The 17593-nt window shown below is 57.4% G+C and overlaps 2 protein-coding genes across 3 annotated transcripts; one reads left to right on the top strand and one right to left on the bottom strand.

Moving 5' to 3' along the window:
* Positions 1 to 202: 202 nt before the first annotated feature.
* Positions 203 to 4615, bottom strand: LRRC3C (leucine rich repeat containing 3C). 2 transcript variants are annotated; one of them, XM_059869425.1, is made up of 2 exons: positions 4535 to 4615; positions 203 to 2771 (listed from the first exon to the last, which is right to left on the bottom strand). In XM_059869425.1, exon 2 carries the CDS (start codon positions 2716 to 2718, stop codon positions 1921 to 1923), a length of 798 nt encoding a protein of 265 aa, XP_059725408.1. In that variant the 5' UTR covers positions 2719 to 2771; positions 4535 to 4615; the 3' UTR covers positions 203 to 1920. The 2 variants fall into 2 exon arrangements, with proteins under 2 accessions (XP_059725408.1, XP_059725407.1); XM_059869424.1 differs by having other exon boundaries at positions 203 to 3402; positions 4535 to 4606.
* Positions 4616 to 7850: 3235 nt separating this feature from the next.
* On the top strand, positions 7851 to 17420 carry ORMDL3 (ORMDL sphingolipid biosynthesis regulator 3). The gene is made up of 4 exons (XM_059869152.1): positions 7851 to 7956; positions 11863 to 12063; positions 13241 to 13392; positions 13505 to 17420. Exons 2-4 carry the CDS (start codon positions 11890 to 11892, stop codon positions 13638 to 13640), a joined length of 462 nt encoding a protein of 153 aa, XP_059725135.1. The 5' UTR covers positions 7851 to 7956; positions 11863 to 11889; the 3' UTR covers positions 13641 to 17420.
* Positions 17421 to 17593: the final 173 nt, after the last annotated feature.

Below are 17593 nucleotides of genomic sequence, written 5' to 3'. Positions count from 1 at the left end.
CCAGCGACCTGAGCCGAGCCGCGGGTGTTCATTATTGAAGGCTGGGGCAGGGTTACCGGAGGGACGGGTGTCCTGTTTCTGCAAGCGCCTGCCCACAAAGCCATCGGTTGTCGCGGGCACCTCCGTCCTTCCTTTGCAGCCACAACGTCACCAGGGCCCGGTGACCCACAGACACACACACCAGCACACGCCAGCCACCGGCTCCAAAGTAAAAGCCAACTTTATTGTCGTATAAAGTAAGAACTAAAATGTCCCTTAACCCAAACACAGATGGGTCGGGTGGTCCCGGCACAAGCGGTGGCCTGGGGGGAGCAGCCTGGGGGGGTTCGGCCGGGGCCCCCCCGCCCCTTTTCTCTTCAGCCGGTTGTAGAGAGGGAAGGAGCAGCCGTGGGGCCGCGGGGACGCCCGGATGGGAGCTGGGGCTGAGGTGTTTGTGCGTTGCAGAGCTCCTGCTCTCTGCTGGAATCAGGCACTTGTGGAAGGGTGGGCCCTGCTCCTGGCCGGCTCAGTCCCACGGCTCCCACCAGCCCCGGGGCACGAGGGCACAGCTGGAGCTGCCCACACCAGGGGCTGAGGCTGGGCCTGGCAACAAGGCAGCTCTGGCCCGGTGCAGAGGAGGTTCCAGCGGCTTTGGTTGGTGCTCTTGGTGAGTTAAGGCAATTTAGCATTGGTTGGTTTAAAAAAAGGCCAAAAGCAGCAAAACCAGATGTCCCACAGGCCAGACAGGCAGGTGGAAGAGTCTGGGGCTGCTCTGGTTTTGCTCTGAGTTGCCACTTGGACCCTGCATGCCCAAAAGCGGGCACTGACCCCTGTCTGTGCCAGCCCTGTGCGCAGCATCACCTCCACCACTGCCACCAGGAACCTGCAGCCCAATACTGGAAATGTCAAGAAGGGACTTTGGGATATTTTAGGGGAGATTCAGACTCCTGACAGCAGTGCAGGGGTGGGGAGAGGACAGAGGAGCCATGGCAGATCCCTCCATCCTGCTTCCCATCACAGTGACTGGTCAGCAGCTTGTGAGGTGGGAACTCCCCTCTGGCAGTGACATGAGCAGATGGCCAAGGGCGCTGCCAACACCCTCCCACGTGGTCCCCGAGAGCACCGAGGGGAACCCCTCACCCCCAACATCCCAGCAGGGCTGGACCCACTGCCAGGGCCCCCAGCTGCCCCTCCATCAGCACCCAAATCCCTTGGCAGCCCCAAAGGGAGCTCATTCCCCGTCTGGTTCTCGTTCCCCACACTCCGAGAGGAAAGGCTCTGGGCTTGCCTATGTCCGAGTGGGGACACCCATACCTCCTGCCCCACCTGGCCTGAGCGCCGGGAAAGGGGCAGGGAGATGAAACGCAAGATGGGGCGGCAACAACCGGGGTGTCCCCACCCCCTGCCCCACCCCTTGGTCCCGCTGGCTGCGGTCGCAGCCCGTGACCTTCCAGGGCCAGTGACCTGGCAGGGCACTGGCCTTGCACCCGTACTGCCCCTCCCCAGTGCCCTCCCAGCAGGGATCCAGGCCCAGGCTGCCCTGGGCTGCCGTACCATCCCTTGGGCAGCCAAGGGGGAGCCGGGGAGAGATGAAAACACCGATTCCATAATGCCCCAAGGGATGTCTGCAAAGGAAATATAAAAAGTTTTAGATGAAGTCCAAATGTCCAAGTCAGTCAGAGCAAGGGCCACATGCCAGGGGGATGCTCCAGGTTGCTCCAGTCCTCCATAACTTGGGAGGATGCTGCAGATCCTCCGTGCTCATATCCATCCCTGACTTCAGCCACCAGAGCCAGGGACTCATCAACCGTGGCTGCTGCTGTCAAGAGGAGAACAGAACAAATCCAGGAGTATCTCTGTGCGATTCCAGTGGCTGATGACAGCCCCTGGAGTGGCCGGTCCCCAGCTCCACACGTCCCCATGTCCTGCATGATGCTGTGCTCACACCACAGTGCTGATGGTGGACGACTCCTCTGATCGCCTCTGTTTGCTGGGCAGTGACTTGAGATACTCCAGGTGCCGCCGGGCGTCCTCCTGGTTCTGCCTCACGTAATAAACCAGGTAGGAAATCACCATGGCGAACCAGCCGAACATGGTGACCAGCATGGCGATGTCCGTGGTCTTCTTGTACACGTTGCAGAAGTCTGTGTCAGCAATGACCTGCAGGAAAGCTTTGCCCACGTGCTCCTCCTGTGTGGAGGAGTCGCACACGATGCCCCCCGAGGAGTCGGCCGCCAGCTCCACGGCACGGATCAGCTCCTGCAGCCGACAGTCACACAGCCACGGGTTGTTGGACAGGTTCACCTTGGCTTTCAGGTTGCTAAAGGTGTCTTTGCTGACCGATACCAGCCTGTTGGAAGACAAGTCCAGGGAGTGCAGGTGCTCTGCCAGGCCCTGGAAAGCCCCAGATTCAATTCTGGTGATGGCATTGTGGGACAGATCCAGCTCCAGCAGGAGTGGCAGGTCCTGGAAGGCATCGCGAGGCAGGAAGGGGATTTGGTTGAAGTCCAGGTAGAGCTTGTTGGTGTCGTTGGGGATGTCCCTGGGGACCTCAGTCAGCTGAGCGTTGCTGCAGCGAAAGGTCTTCAGCCCCTCCTCTTCTGAGGGGTAACAACCCTTGGGGAAGGCAGCGGCTGTGTGGAGGCAGGAGCCCAGGAGGAGGAGGAAGAGGAGGAAGAGGCTCTGCAGGAGCATTCCCATGGTGATGGGGCGCAGGAGAACCCCCTGTGCAGCAGTCATGGTGCTGCACTGCCTTCCTCACACCCACAGTGCTTCAGCTGGACTTGGCACATCTGGGACAGGGACAACAAGGGGACAGTGTCAGGCTGAGACAGGGGCAGAACTGTCACTGAGCTGGCTGTGAGCACCACATCTGACCCTAGCCATGAAGTAGGGACAATGATGGGAACCAGGACAGCTGTCATGGCTCACACTTTCCCCCATGCCCAGCCATCACCTCGCTCTAGGCTCCTGCGTGGCAGGATCAGGCCCCAGGGGCTGGGCACGTCTCCTGCACCGGCAGCTGGGTTGTAACAACCGGAGGCGCTCGGGCTGAGCCAGAGGCGGGGTGAGCTCCCGCCCTGCCAAGGTCACGGCGCCGCGATCGCTGCTCGCAGGAGGCCGATGCATCCTGCGGCGGCCGGAGGACGCACCAGCGCGGGCCCCGGCTCCGGGCGAGCGGCCGCTGCAGGCGGCCCCCGGGGAATGGCACGGAAAACATGTGCAGGCAGCGGCTCAGCAGGTTCCTGCCTCCGGCTCCACTCTCCGGGAGCGCCCGGGGCACACGCGGACGCGCGGCGGGTTTTCTCCTTCCGAGGGGACCGGCACAGGTGGGTGCTGGGTGCTGCTGTGCTCTGCCCGCTGCCAGCCCGCTGTGGGGTCGGGCTGCTCACACCACCCCGTAACCATGGGCCCCATCCAGCCCTTGATTCCGGAGGGGAAAAGCGTCAGCAGGAAAGAAACAAAAACAGAAAAAGGAAATTCACTGGAGCTGAGCGTGCAACGAGTTCCCAGGGTGGTGGCAGCAGATAAGGGCCGTGTCTGAGCACTCCGAGCGCTGCTCGGTTCTCCCAGCCCTGGCTCCCACCACGGCCAGGGGTCCCAGCCTGTCCCTGTGCCGGCCATGGCAGAGCAGCTCTGGGGGCAGGATCCAGGTGCTCTCCCACCATCCCAAAATCGAAGCCACTGGTGCTAACAGGCACCTGTGTCAGCGGTCGGGCAGAGCTCAGTGCTGCTGCGGGAGCCCCGAGCTATGCCACCAGCAAAGCTGCTTCTGGTCCCTCTGCTCCCCGGAGCAGCCCAACACCGGCAAACCCGCTTCGGGGTGCTGACCGGGGCTCCTCGGTGTGGTGCAGAGGCGGCCACCCGAGGGTGGTCCCCAGGCACAGGCAGGAGAGCACCCGACTGCTGGGCACTGTCACACAGCCCTGGCACACCGACACACCCCAAGGTCACACCTGTGCAGAGCTCAGCCTGCACTGCCGGAGCCCCGGAATCCAGGAGGGTCCTGAGAGGGAACCAGAGCTCAGGGCACACCAAGGGCACCGGGACCCCGGAGCCCACACTGCGCCAGCCCCCCAGGTCTTCCAGAGGTAACCTGGGGCAAACACAGCCCCTTGGTACCCTCTTCCCGCCGCCCGGGAAACCACCGGCATGAGCCGGGACCCGCTGTCCCGGGAGGGGGCTGCTTCGTCCACGGAATCGGGACACCCCTGCGGGTGGGACGCGGACCAGAAACGGCAGCGACGACAGCCAGCCAGCCCTTGCCCCTCCGCGGGTTTCCCAGCCCACAGCAGGGCGTGGGGATCCCCAGACCGACACCGGGGATCGCCGCCAGCGCCAGGAGATGCTGTTGAGGAGCCAGGGGCAATCCGGACGCCAGGATTCTCCGTGAGCCCGGGGATGCCCGGGGATCCCCCCAGCCCCGCTTGGCACCGGGGGCGTCGCAGGCGAGGGAAGCCCCAGTGCTTCCCCGAGGGAAGTTCCGCTCTGTGCGGCGCTGCCGGCCCTGCCCTCCCCGCCTCCCGCCCCACCGGAGGTCCCGTTGCGGACTCACCTGCCTGTGTACTCCCGGCGGCGGAGCGGCCCCGCGCCCCGGGCCGGAGCGGCCGCGCCCCGCGCAGCGCGGCGGCCCCGGAGCCGGCGGCGGCGGCGGAGCCGGTGGGCGGGATCCTCCGCCCGGGCCTCCCCGGGGCTCCCCGCCCCCGACCCGCCCCGCCGGGGGGGCCGTGCAGCGCCGAGCACCCTCGGCCCCGCGCCCGAAGCCTCGCCAGCTCCTCGCCTCACGGGAGAAGCGCTGCCCCGGGTCCTCAGACAGGGAAGCGCGGGAAGGCACCGGAGAGACCCAGTGAGGAGCTGTCGAGACCCCCGAGCCGGGGGCAGCTGCGGCCGGGGCGTCCCGGGACACTCCATGGCCTCCGCCCCCCTGCGTCCCTGCCGAACTCCGGTGGGAACCCCCCGGGCACCCGGACCCTCGGTCCCCAACGGTGCTGCCCCCGCAACCCCCCAGGAATCCCCTCATCCCCTCCCCAGCTCTTTGGGGGGAGCAGGACCCCCCTACTCCCACTCCGGCGGGGTCACCGTGCCCCCCTCCCCCGCCCCTCACCGGCATCGCTTACTCGGGGAAACCCGACCCGCGGCGGTGGCACCGGGCGGGGCGAGATCCAGGGAACCGGAGTGGGTCCCCAGCCCCCAGCTTTCAGGCCGGGGGCCGCCGGGTTGGGCCGCGGCTAGGGGTCCCGCCGCCCCGGGGCACCGGCGAGTCTGGCTCAGGACCATGGAGAGCGGCCGCCGTTACCGGGCCCCGGGGCCGCGGGGAGGGACGCGGTTCCCGCTGCCCCGGTCCCGGATCTCCACGGCGGGGGAGCCCGGCCCCGGGCATTGACGTTCTCCCGCTGCTGCGGGGGGATAAAACGTTTAGGAGGCGCCTGGCCTGGATCTCACTTCAATTAGGAAAAGGGAACCTGACGGCAGCCATGGACAGAGACACGGCCATGGACAGATCCTCCCCAGAGACCCCCGCACTCCCCCGAACCCCGCGCTCCCCCGGGGCCAGGCCATTGCTGGGTCTGGAAGTGTTCAAAAAACCTGCGGATGTGTACCTGGAGACATGGTTTAGTGGTGAAGGTGACAGTGCTTTGTTGTTGGTTGGAGTCGATGATCTTAGAGGTCTTTTTGATGTTTCCATGCCCGTAGCTAAGCCCGACACACACCCTATGCCAGGCTCACCGGGCGGGGTTGTCCCGGGACACCGGCAGGCAGCAGCAGGCAGCCACAATTGGTGCTCTTGAGCGCTTCTCTGGCATCTCCCCGTTCGGCCCATCACCATTCCCAGCGCCGCTGGGAGCTCTGCAGGCAGCGGGAACAGGGATGGGTGTGTTGGGATGTGGAGGCTCCGGTGACGCAGCCCCACGCCGCGGGACGGGGCCGAGGGGCCAGGGTGACAGGCAGGTGCGTGGGGGGACCAAGCTGGGACCCGGAGAGGCCATGGGTGATCCCGACAGCGGGAGCAGCCCAAGAGCTGCACCCCACGGGGGTCCCACGTGGAGAACACGGCACCCACCAGCACAAAACCTGCAGTGCAGCACGACCCACGCGGACCCTTCCCACCGCAGGATGGCTAAAAATAGCTGGCACCGACTTCTCGCTGCCACCACGGAGCTAAATATAACCGGCATCGACCGGGCAGCGGGACCGGCAGCAGGCAGAGCGGGAGCTGAGCACGGCCCGGCACCGGCAGGGGCTGGGAGCGAACGAGGCCCAGGAATCCACACGGGAACAGCCCCCTGAGCTCGGGGGGAACGCGGGTGCAGCTGCCGGTGAGCGGATGGGGCCGGATTCCCCCAGGGAACTCCCCGCCCCCGGTGCCGGTGTTCCCTGGGAGGGTGAACGCGGTGTGGGGAGCCCAGGGAGCGGGTCGGGTCCCCCCCGCGCTCCACCGGCAGCGGCGGCTGCTGCATCACGGAGAGAGATGAATATTTATGGGCGTTTAAAAATAGCTGCTGCATTGTGCTTCCCCCTCACGTGCGGAGCCAGCGGGGTGCGGGGAAGCTGCTAAATTAGATGTCACCGCGCAGAGAGCTGCTCAGTCAGGCAGGAGCAGGATAAAAATAGAGCCTGCTGTGCGTGCGTGGATCTCCTGCAAAGCAGGACCGGATCCCGTGGGATCCCCCGCCTCCGCACCGGCATCCCCGCACCGCGCCCTGCCAAGAGGGCACCGCAGAGGAGCCGGGCGGGGAAAACGCGGTTCTACCGGGTGGCAATCAGCGGCCTTTCATCTGCTTTACCCCACATGCGCGTCTCTCCGTGCCCAAAGCCCTCTGGAGGATGACACTGCTGAGCTCTGGCTCCGGCAAGTGACCCCGTGCCCTGCTAGCAGCACGGTGCCAGCATGTGACACCCTGGCAGCCCTGGCAGCCCGCGGGGTCTCCGTGCTCTCGCCGTGCCCTGTCAGGATGTGCGGCTGGAGCCGAGGCAGGATGGATGCAGACAGGGTCAGGGCACACAGCTCAGCGTGGAGGCACAGATGCACTCAGGGAACCTCGACCTGTGACTCCACCTGGGCCAACACCAAAACCCAGCGTGGGCTGTGCCGAGCAAAGTGTCTGCGCCAGCTCTGGGGGCTCAGAGTGGCACCGGCAGAGCCGCGGGCAGACGGGAGCACCTCGCTCAGGCCCCGCACACTGCCAGGGGCTCGGGGCAGGGGGTTTGCAGCCCAAAGCGACGCCGGGGCTGCCCCTCCGCTGCTGGAAGAGCCGGCAGCAGGCACTCACAGAGCCCTGCACAGATGGCTGCGGCACCCGTGGGCCGTGCCAGCCCCACGCGATGAGCTTTGATGGTTGTGCAAACAAAAGCGGAGCCAGATGGTCTCCCCCGCGCTCCAGCGCTGGAATCCTGCGCTCGCTCCCAGCCCCGACCTTGGCTGGGTGTCCTGCAGCGCTGCCGGCCTGCCCGGGCTGTCTGCACAATGCTGCCGCTGGGATTTTCATGCTATCACGGAATCAGAGTAGATTGGGCGGGAAGCGACTTTAAAAACCACCCAGTCGCATCCCATGCCATGGGCACGGACACATTCCAGTACCCCAGATCGCTCCAAGCCCTGCCCAACCTGCCAGGATGGAGCAGCCACAGCTCCTGCTGGAAGCTGCCCCAGTGTTCCCCCACCCTCGGATTTCCCCTGGGAAAAGCGGCAGAGGGGGCAGCCCACCCTCCCCGAGCAGGTTGGAGGCGCCCAGCCGGGTCTGGGGTCCCCTGTGAGCGGAGCGGGGCTCGGTGCATCCCCCGATGCCCTTCCCGGAGCCGCTCCCGCCGGTTCCCATGGCGGCCCCGCCTCTCCCGCTGCTGCCGGACTACAGCTCCCGGCGTGCCGCGGCGGGGCGGGCCGAGGGGCCGCCGGGAGCGCACCGGGAGAGCACCGGGAGCGCGGCAGAGCGAGCGCCGGCCCCGCCGAGCCGAGCCGGGCCGGACCGGGCGGGAGCGGTGAGTGCGGGCCGGGGGCGCGGGGCGGGACCGGGGGGCTCTGCCCTCCCCGGGGGCGGCGGCGGCCGAGCCCCGCGGCGGGGCCGGGGGAAGGTGCCTCGCATGGGCCCGGCCCGAAAGGAAAACACCCTAAAAGAGAGAAGCGGGTGCTGTGGTGGAGCTGGGAAGCGGCGGGGTGGGAGCGGGGAGGTCCCAGTTAGGTACTGCGGGTCCCCGTGGTCGGGTCGCGCTGTGCAGAGCCCGGCCGGGAGCGGGTCCTGCCCCGGCCTCTCGGGGCACCGTCCCGTTCCGGGAAAACGGGGAGGAAAGTGGGGTCTGGGACCCCACGTGAGCCCCGAGAAGCCCAACCTCGGCCTTCCCTTGGTGTCCAAGATCTCCCGTTAAATCCACCAGGAGAGGCCGAGGGGGCAGGATCCCCGCCCTCAGCCGGGGCCGCTCACGCGTGTCCTCGTCCCCGTGTTCCCCGTGTCCCCTCCTGGGCTCTGGCAGCCCCGGGTTCCCCGAGGAGGACCCGGGCAGCGCTGGGGCTCTGACATGTCCAACACGGCCCCGGGCTGGAGGGACACGGAACGCTGTGTTCCCAGTCTCACCTCTCACCTAGCACAGCCCAGTTCAGCAGCGTCCCCCGTGTCCTCCGTGCTCTGGTTCATCCGTTGCCAGCGGCACAGAAGGGTTTAAAGGATTTGTTTGGGAGGTGGCAGCTGTTGCTGCTAGAGATTGGGATTTGTGATCCGTGGGATCATCGTCACCTGCAGTCTGGGAACACTCAAGATCAAGATAAGCACCCGAGCCCTCCTTCCCTCACCAGGCCATTGAAGATCCTGCAGCAGGGTGCCAGGATCAGAGCATGATCCTGAAATCCCTGGGGAGGGGTGACAGCACTGCCAAATCACAGGATCATTGATTTAGGGTGGAAAAGGCCTTTCAGATCATCAAGTCCAAGTGTTAAGCAAGGGAACAGGAACAGATGGTGGTCACACTCCTCTGGGGACAAAGGTGAGGAAGGAGCTGCCCCGGGACAGGGAGCAGGACAGGCAGGATGAGGCAGAGGGAGGGCTCAGCTCCACTGCCTCGTTGTGCCCTTTGCCACTGGCCACAGCTCTGACTTTTCCCCTCCTTGGATGGCCACTGCCCAATGTCAGCACAGCCCTGACCTTCACCCTCAGCCTGCTGCAACATTCAGGCTTTTCTGTTCCAAAAAAAAAGTAGGAAAGCAGAGCCTGGCAGCAGCTGCTCTGGGAAGGGGGGCTGGAGTCCTTCCCATGGTGGGCTGTGTCTTGTTGTCCTGCAGGTGAACAAATCCTGGTGTGGAATTAGAAAGCAAACATGGGATTTAGGATGGGGGTAGGGACAGAGCTCTGGGAGCTCATGTGCTCTCAGCCAGGCTTGTGCAATCCAAAATTTTGGAGAGCTGGGCCAAGGGCTGCAGAGCCCAGGGCAGAGCTGGTGAAATATTTAAGGTGGGGAAGGACAGAGTTGGAGATGTGGAATCACCTTCACTGCAGTAGTGACTGCTTGGTGTGTCTGTATGTCCTGCAAGAATGAATTAACCTCTTGTATGTTCCAGCATTCCACCCCTCTAATCCTTAATTTCACAAGGAAGGGAAACTGAGGCATGGGAAGGAGAACTGCTTCACATACAGCTTCCAAGTTGGGCCCTTTCCCACCCAGTTGTGGGTCTGCAATTGCCCTCGTTTGCAGAGGAGACCAAATCCAAGCTGCTCCTTAGTTTTTGGAAGTTACACTCATGGTTGGAAATTCCACAGCACCAGCCATGTGCACCTCTGGCTGCAGGAAGCTGCCACAGCCTTTGGATAACGGTATCAGGAAAGACTCCTGCAGAGAAGGTTTTTAACTGTTGATGAAACTAGATTTTAAGGTCTGCAGTGAGAGCACAGATCCCTTTCTGTGGGCAGTCCCTTCTCAATCCCTCCTCCTGCACCCCTCTGTTGCTCCAAGACACAGCCATGTGGTTCTTCCTGCTGCACAGCTGGAATCCCACAGCTCTCTGTGGAGCATCCAGCTGTTCCTCACGCCTGTCTCCAGCATCCTCCAGACTAAACAAACCCGTTTCCTTCCAGCTGTCCTTTCAGGTCATGTTGTTCCTACACCTCTGCTCATTTTCTCCAGCTCCTCCCAGGACTGGACAGTGTTCACCCAACATCCAGGAGATCTATTTCCCATGTCTGGCACTCAGCACTCCTGTTTACACATTCCATGGGGTGTTTTTCTTTTTGTTGTTGTAACAATCTGACTCTCTTTGACTCATTTATGCTTCACCCCTACCCCCAGTTTTCCTTCTGAGAGCCCTTGGGAATTGCAGCAGGTTTAGGATAGAGCTGCTTCCTCTGCCAGGGGTCAAGTGCTGAACTCTGCCTCTTAGTCTTGTTTCCCAGTCAAACTTTGGGCTTTTCTCTGGAATATCCATAAGTTGGTGACCTGGGAGGTGGGCAGCAAGGGAGTGAGCACCCTACAGACCTGCAGCCTTTTTCCTGGAAACAAAATCCTTCTCCAGGTATGAGCCCCCTGACAGAGTGAGGTGAGGATCTGCAGCAGCAGCTGCCTGTGTGCATGGAAGAGGTTTGGGAGTTACTTGGAGCATTCCAAGAGCTGTGGAGTGGAGGCTGGCTGTGATTCCCATCCCTGGGCAGGAATGGGGATGGTGCCAGCTCCTGAGACAAGGCAGGCCCAGCACTCCATGAGGGAGCTGGGAACAGCTGGCAGTGAGGAGAGTGTGATGTTGGATCTGGCTCCGGCTCGCCTCTGGAGAGCTGGAGGGAACAGCAACACAGCTTCCAGCTGTGGGAAGCAACAGCAAAGCCACAAGGCCAGACCTCAGGAAACAGCCTTCACTGTGGGGAGCTGCAGCCAAGGAGGATGAACTGGATCATCTCATCAAACTCCTCTTCCGTGGGACACAAAGATGATTTTACATTTCCCTGATGTTGAAGACATTCAGTTTTACAGTGGGTTTAGTTTGTGCTGTTTTCTGTAATCCCTGGATACCAGTGAGCCAGAGCTGTCCTGCTGTCACTGGCACTGTGTCAGTCCAGAAAGCCACTTGATACCTTCACTGTCTCAGAGACACCACTCCAAGGACTTGCTCTGAGAGGGTGATACTCTCTTCCTTCCTCTCCCTCCTGGCATTGCCCAGAAACCTATCTTTGTCCTCCTCCTACATGGCAGTTGTTCTTTCCAGGTAGGGGAAGGGCTAACTCCTCCCCAGCTCTTCCTCCTGAAACATCCTCCCAAGGCACTTTGTGCTGTTATCTCTCCCTTTTTACGTTCCTCAAGAAGAATCTCATTCCTTCCCTGCGGCACAATTTTTTTTGTTCCTTTTTTTTTCCCTTCTGTAAGTCTTAAATCTGAAGGCAAAACACACGAGCCAGAGTAGGAGACCAGCAAACTCCCAAGCCGTGCAGAACTGTGTTAATTTAGTTAAATTAATTAGGAGATCTGTTGATACAGAGCCTTTTCTCTGCAAATGCTCTGTTCCCTTCCCAAGTTTAAGGCATGCTGACTCCATAAACACACAGGAAGCTTCCTGTGCTGTGTGTTTCCATGATTAACACTGTGATGAGGATTTAAAAGTGCTTAAAAGTATTGGTTTGAGTTTTGTCAGGCAATCGTGGGATTGAACCTCAACACCTCAGCTCCAGGAAAACATCTCAAATCACAAGAAGCTTCTGTCACAGACAATCTTCCCACACATAATTCCCAAATCTCAACCACTCCCGGAGTCAGCGACGTCAGCTCTAAGAATGGCAATAACGAGGGGCAGAGGAGGGAACTGACTGGGGATTTTTATAGCCAACAGCAGATTTTGGGTTTGCTTGACAAGCAGCCTGTGCTCAGCCCCACTGAGCAGTTTGGATCCAGGCTCTGACCTCAGTGTTTCTGTTCCAGGGGCTCCTGCCAGCCAGGAGAGGCAGGATGAACGTGGGAACGGCGCACAGCGAGGTGAACCCCAACACCCGGGTGATGAACAGCCGCGGCATCTGGCTGTCCTACGTGCTGGGCATCGGGCTGCTGCACGTCGTGCTCCTCAGCATTCCCTTCTTCAGCGTGCCCGTGGTCTGGACCCTCACCAACATCATCCACAACCTGGTAAGGGAGCAGCACGGGGAACCTTGGCACAGCTGTTCCTCTGAGCAATCTGCTGAGATTCCTGTTGGAACAATTCCTTTGTGTTTCCAAAGATGCCGGGTGAGTTGCTCAAGCCCTCGGCCTGTACTGGTGCCTCTGGGTCATGGATTTAAATCCAGCCCAGCTACAGGTGAGGCAGCAACACCTGGTGGGGCTGCTCAAAGGGGATGTGGATTCATTTCTTGTAGGGCAAGTCCTTCATTGTGTCCCCTTCCCAAAGGAATCTGTGACAGACTCCATCACTGGGGTTGGTAAAACCTGAATTGGCCTTGTGAGAGTTAAGAAAAGACAAGATTAACCCCCAGATTTTGTTCTGCCTAAAGTAAAAGATTAGTCCAGGAACTGATTCTTCTCTGAAGATCAAGTCCCCACATAGGTCCCTTGGGCACAGGGGACAAAAAACTTCAGGGATGGAGCAGCTGATTGTGTATCTTTTATTTTAAATAATATCACAGCCTGGGAATATTCCAGATATAAAAATTACAGGGATTGAGGACCTTCATGATAAGTTATTACTAGTGGGGGATAAAAACCTCCACAAACGCCCAAACTGGAGCTTCTCAGGAGATAAAAACCTCCACAAACCCTCAAGCTGGAGCTGCTCAGGAGATAAAAACAACCACAAAGCCCCAAACTGGAACTGCTCAGCACTCAGCTCACGAGCTGCTGGCTTCTCACCCATCTTCCCTGGCAGCTTTAGCTTCTGGGGACAGAAAGGAATTTAAAGGCCAGGAGTGGCTGTACTTGGGAGCTGTAGTGTAGCCAGAATGTTTGTCTGTGACTTGTCTTCCCCTGGTAATCAGGGGGTGACAGACCTTCTCCCAGACATTTTCGGGGAGCCTTCAGGCAGCAGGCAGGCGCTAATCTCCTGATCGCAGAGATCCCAGGGCTGTAATCTCGCCACCGCCTCCTTGGCTCACACCCAGGAGCCGAGCGAGAGGTCTGACGTGGAGCAGCCGAGCTGGCCCGGCCTTTCCCAACTCTCTTTTCCCCGCTTTCCTGGCCGCTCCGGGTTTTCCAGCAGCGCCACATCCCTCTAGTGGAACAGCGCGGGGGTGCAAGCGCCCAGATCGGCTGCCCTGGATCTGGGGTTTTTGGGGTGCAGGGCCCCGTGTGCCTCACACTGTGTGTCCTGCAGAGCATGTACATCTTCCTGCACACCGTGAAGGGAACCCCCTTCGAGACCCCGGACCAGGGCAAGGCCCGGCTGCTCACGCACTGGGAGCAGATGGATTATGGAGTCCAGTTCACCGCGTCCCGCAAGTTCCTCACCATCATGCCCATCGTCCTGTGAGTATTCTGGGCTGGCTGAGCCATCTCGTGTCCCAGCACCCCTCAGTGTTCTGTCCTGGGAGACAAACACGTGGAATGCCACAGCTCTGTTCCTACCCTCCCTTTGCAGGTATTTTCTAACCAGCTTTTACACCAAGTACGACCGGGTACACTTCATCATCAACACCATCTCCCTCATGAGCGTCCTGATCCCCAAACTGCCTCAGCTCCACGGAGTGAGGATCTTTGGCATCAACAAGTACTGAGCGGCGTGGCCGGAGCGGATGGCGGAGGAGCGGGGCCGAGGGGGGATTCCTCTCTCCAGCCCCATTTCCTCCCCCACACAGACTGGGATGTGGTTTGGCTGTTTAAAGGCAGATCCCAACAGACACATTCCGCATGCTGGATCCTCGTGCCCAATAAATCCACACCAGCTCCAGAGTAGAGTTTAGTGCAGAGCAGGACGTGCGACAGCGGATTTCTCTTCTCCCAGGGTCATCAATAGATGCAAAACCACTGAGACTTTGAGGTACAACAAGGATGAATTCTGGGAAGAGTCTCATCTATTCCAGACATGGAATGACGAGGATAGGCATGAGGGGAAAAGCTTTTAGTGCTGGTACTATTGCTGTGGTAAATGCACTTTAAATACATTTCCCTTCCTGAAGCTGGGTGCTTTGAGCAGAACGTGAGGGAAATCCAAAGGGATACAGCCAGACTTTCCCAGGACTGGATTGTTTTGGGGTCTGATTTCCAGTTTTAGGTGGGAAGTGGGAGGGGGAAGTGAACGACAGATTTTTATTTTGCAATCGTTGACACCACTGAGAAGGGAAGTTCTTTTCCTAAAGACAGCACAGGAAGAAGTGACCTGCAATTTGACAAAGCTTTTGATTTCCTACATTACCATCCGTGTGGTCCAGGGAAAAGGTGGATAGATCCAAAATCATGCTTGTTACTTTCAGTTTATACCCAAATCTGCCCAGGTAACCCCTCTCCCCACCCCAAACTGCTGTTTTTATGTGCACAGGGGCTCAGTCGGCATTTGGATCAAGGGCTGAGGGCAGGTGAATTAATGACTGACACCAAATGCCATGGAGCTCCTTGGAAAACGGACAGGGACAGATGTGGGAGAGGCAGACAGTGGGCAGACACAGGAGGAGGGCTGATTGCTCTAATCAAGCAGGCAGCCATCCTTGACTTGGAATTTTTCTCCTCACTTCAGCTCCTTGGTTGCTTAAGTGCATGTGACTGGGATTTGCCAGTTCTCTGTGGACTCTAGGGTTGGATTTCTGGCTTACCTGGAAATCTGTCCCTCAGCTCCATGCCCAAGGGCTGTGTGAGCATCAGCACTAGCAGCAGATGAATTGACCAGCAAAGGAGTTGTTTTGTCACTGATAGTAGATCCTGTCACAGAGGAACAAAATCAAGCCTTTTTCCTCTAAAATTACCACCTAAATAAAGCAGGCTTAGGTTTCCTGGCTGAGACAGCTTTTACTGTTTTACTGAAAATCAGAATGACCTGATTTCCCTTTGGGTTGTGTCCCAGATGGAATGGGTTTTCCCTCACTCTTCCCCTATAACCCCATGAAAACCTATATTTTTGTTGTCTTAGTGCTTATATTGTCTCACCTTTTTTGACAATGGTATAAATCTTTTAAATCTGCTTTTCTTGTCCTTGCAGTAGCAAATCCAGCTTTAGAGGCCGTGGTGGAGAATGTTGAGGTTTTGGATGGTCTGAGCATAGGACATGGAAGGGGGAATTTTTAGATCTGTTACTACTCCATGCATAATTTTAGCCAAGTTGCTTCACTTCTCCCTCAGACTTCCTTTGGGATTGCTACAGGGAAGGGAAAATATGGAGTGTACCTCAAAGGGCTGCTGGAATGCAGGGAGAATCATTCCCTAATGTGTTTGGAAAGTGGAAATCCAAGTGAAAAGGAAGTTTTCAAGCAGGTAGAAGGAGAAGAGAATCTGGCTGGAGACCCCAGGGTATTGACAGATGTGCAATTTCCTTGATGGGCAGTTTAAACCTTCAAACCTAGGATAGAAGAGCTGCTGCTTTAGCTGAGGTACTCTCTACCCTAATCGGCTCTTTAAGCTACTAGACAATGATAATTGTGATAAAAATAGAGATATTTCATCAATCAGCTGGGAAATGACACAGACATGAGCAGTATTCCTGCAGGAGGGGCAGGTCCTGGCAGGGTGCCTGAGGCTGAACTTGAAATGTTGATTGTGGTGCTGAACAGACCTGAGTGTCTGCCCAGACACCACTTCCATCTCCAGGGGAAATGAAAGAAAACTAATTATTGTTATAGAAAATATGGGAAAAACCATCATTTTGCAACAGAAACAGCCTCTAGATGCTTTCAAACATGACTCCTCACAGACAGACATATGCTGGGTATTTCTAAGCATATGCACATCACAGATTTGTAAATTCAGAGTAATTATCAATTGAAAGAATCAGCTTTTTTTTTTTTTTTATGAGATACAGCAATAACACAGCTGTGGGTTTGAACACTTGTGTGGTCACTGACACTATCTGACCCTGTTTCCTTAAATTAAATATCAGGTGGGACTCAGAATGGGATTATAAACTTCTCAAACAAGCAGGTTCTAAAGCATAAAGCCCCAAACTTGTAATTAAGACTCTGCCTAGCAACAAAAGCAAATATTTTTTGATTTCCCTCCTTCACACAAATGATCAAAACAGCCAATGGCAGACTTACGACATGACACTTTTCACAACACAGGTGTGGCATTTTTCCATGGAATAACTGACATTAATTTAGACTCAGTTAATCCAGTCAAGAGAAACATAAATGGAAACATGAGTAATATGGAGAGAAGCAAGTTGAAGAAAGATTTCATGTTCTGTTGTGGTGAGTTGAGTATCTATATATGATTAATAAGTCTTTGAACAATTACACATCAGGTAACATCTTCCTTAAGATCCCGACTTAAGGATAGGTGTCAGGATCAATCAAAAATAAAAAGCAGGAAGTCAATTGTAATTAAGCCACCATTTTTGGGTGTACCTGAGTCTGAAGTGAAAGGACAGCATGAGCTGCTGAAGGGTGGTCAGACATGTCCTGGCAGGGGACAGATCAGGGGTGAAACCACATTGTGGGAGGAGAAACGAAACATGAACAGATGTGGTGCTGCAGGGAGGAGATAACTGATTGTTACTGATGTTAAATGGGATTCTGATCACATCACACTTGACAGATTTTCTCTCACACTGGTCCTGTATCATGATCAGGACAAGTTCCTACCTGGAGAGATCAAATCTCCAGTGATGGAAAAACAACTCCTGGTAAGTCATTTTAAGCTTTTCTGTTTTGGTCTGTAATGAAAGAGAAAAAATTTTCAAAGGCTGGAAGCCTTCTCAGGAACGGGCAGCAGCCTGTCCCATCTTGTACTTGGCAAAGCCCCCTCAGCCACTGTCAGCACCACGCACGTTTCCATGGGGCACAGCAGCCCCTGCTCCAGGACACTCAGAAAACCAGCAAGTCCTCCCAGCCTGATGCTCCTGAATCAGGGATCCTGACCTAGGAGTCCTTTCACAGAGCTACCAGGCTGGCAAACAGTCCAAACCTTTGCAGGAAAAAGCCTATAAAATGAAAATAAATGGAGGGCTACTTATTCTCAAGTACTTTTATGTTTGAATCACTGTTCAATTTTGGGTTGTTTTTAGAAGCTCGGTACTGGCCCTCAAGGAGGGGACAGCAGTGGGTTAACACATTAATATTCCTTCTTGTGACTTACGTTGCTTTATCATTGCCTAGAATATCTTTTAAGCATGTGAGTGTTGGTGTGTCCATACCCTCCTTGGCTCAGTTAAATCAGCTGAATTAGTTGGGAGGGTTTTTAAAGGAATGTTCTGTACAAAGTTTTAGGGTTTTTTTCCCATAGCCTTCTTTTTGCTGTGGATACAGGAGTCTCATGTAGAGAACTTTCTAAAATAAAGTGTGAATATTTTTATTACTCCTTTGTACAGTATTCTAAGAGAGACTAATAAAAGTGAAGTATTCAGGTAAAAACTTGCACTTGAGTTCTGGAATCTTCACATGGATGGCTTTTGCTGTCAAACAAGCATGACAGTGTACCCAGGAGACATGGAATGGCTCAGGTTGGAAGGCACCTTAATGCTCCAGGGCCATTCCCACCCCCTGCCATGGGCAGGGACAGCCTCCACTAGCCCAGGTTGCTCCAA

This window comes from Haemorhous mexicanus, chromosome 28, assembly GCF_027477595.1.
Source record: "Haemorhous mexicanus isolate bHaeMex1 chromosome 28, bHaeMex1.pri, whole genome shotgun sequence".
NCBI lineage: Eukaryota > Metazoa > Chordata > Aves > Passeriformes > Fringillidae > Haemorhous > Haemorhous mexicanus.
This window is presented reverse-complemented; position numbering and strand designations above follow the sequence as displayed.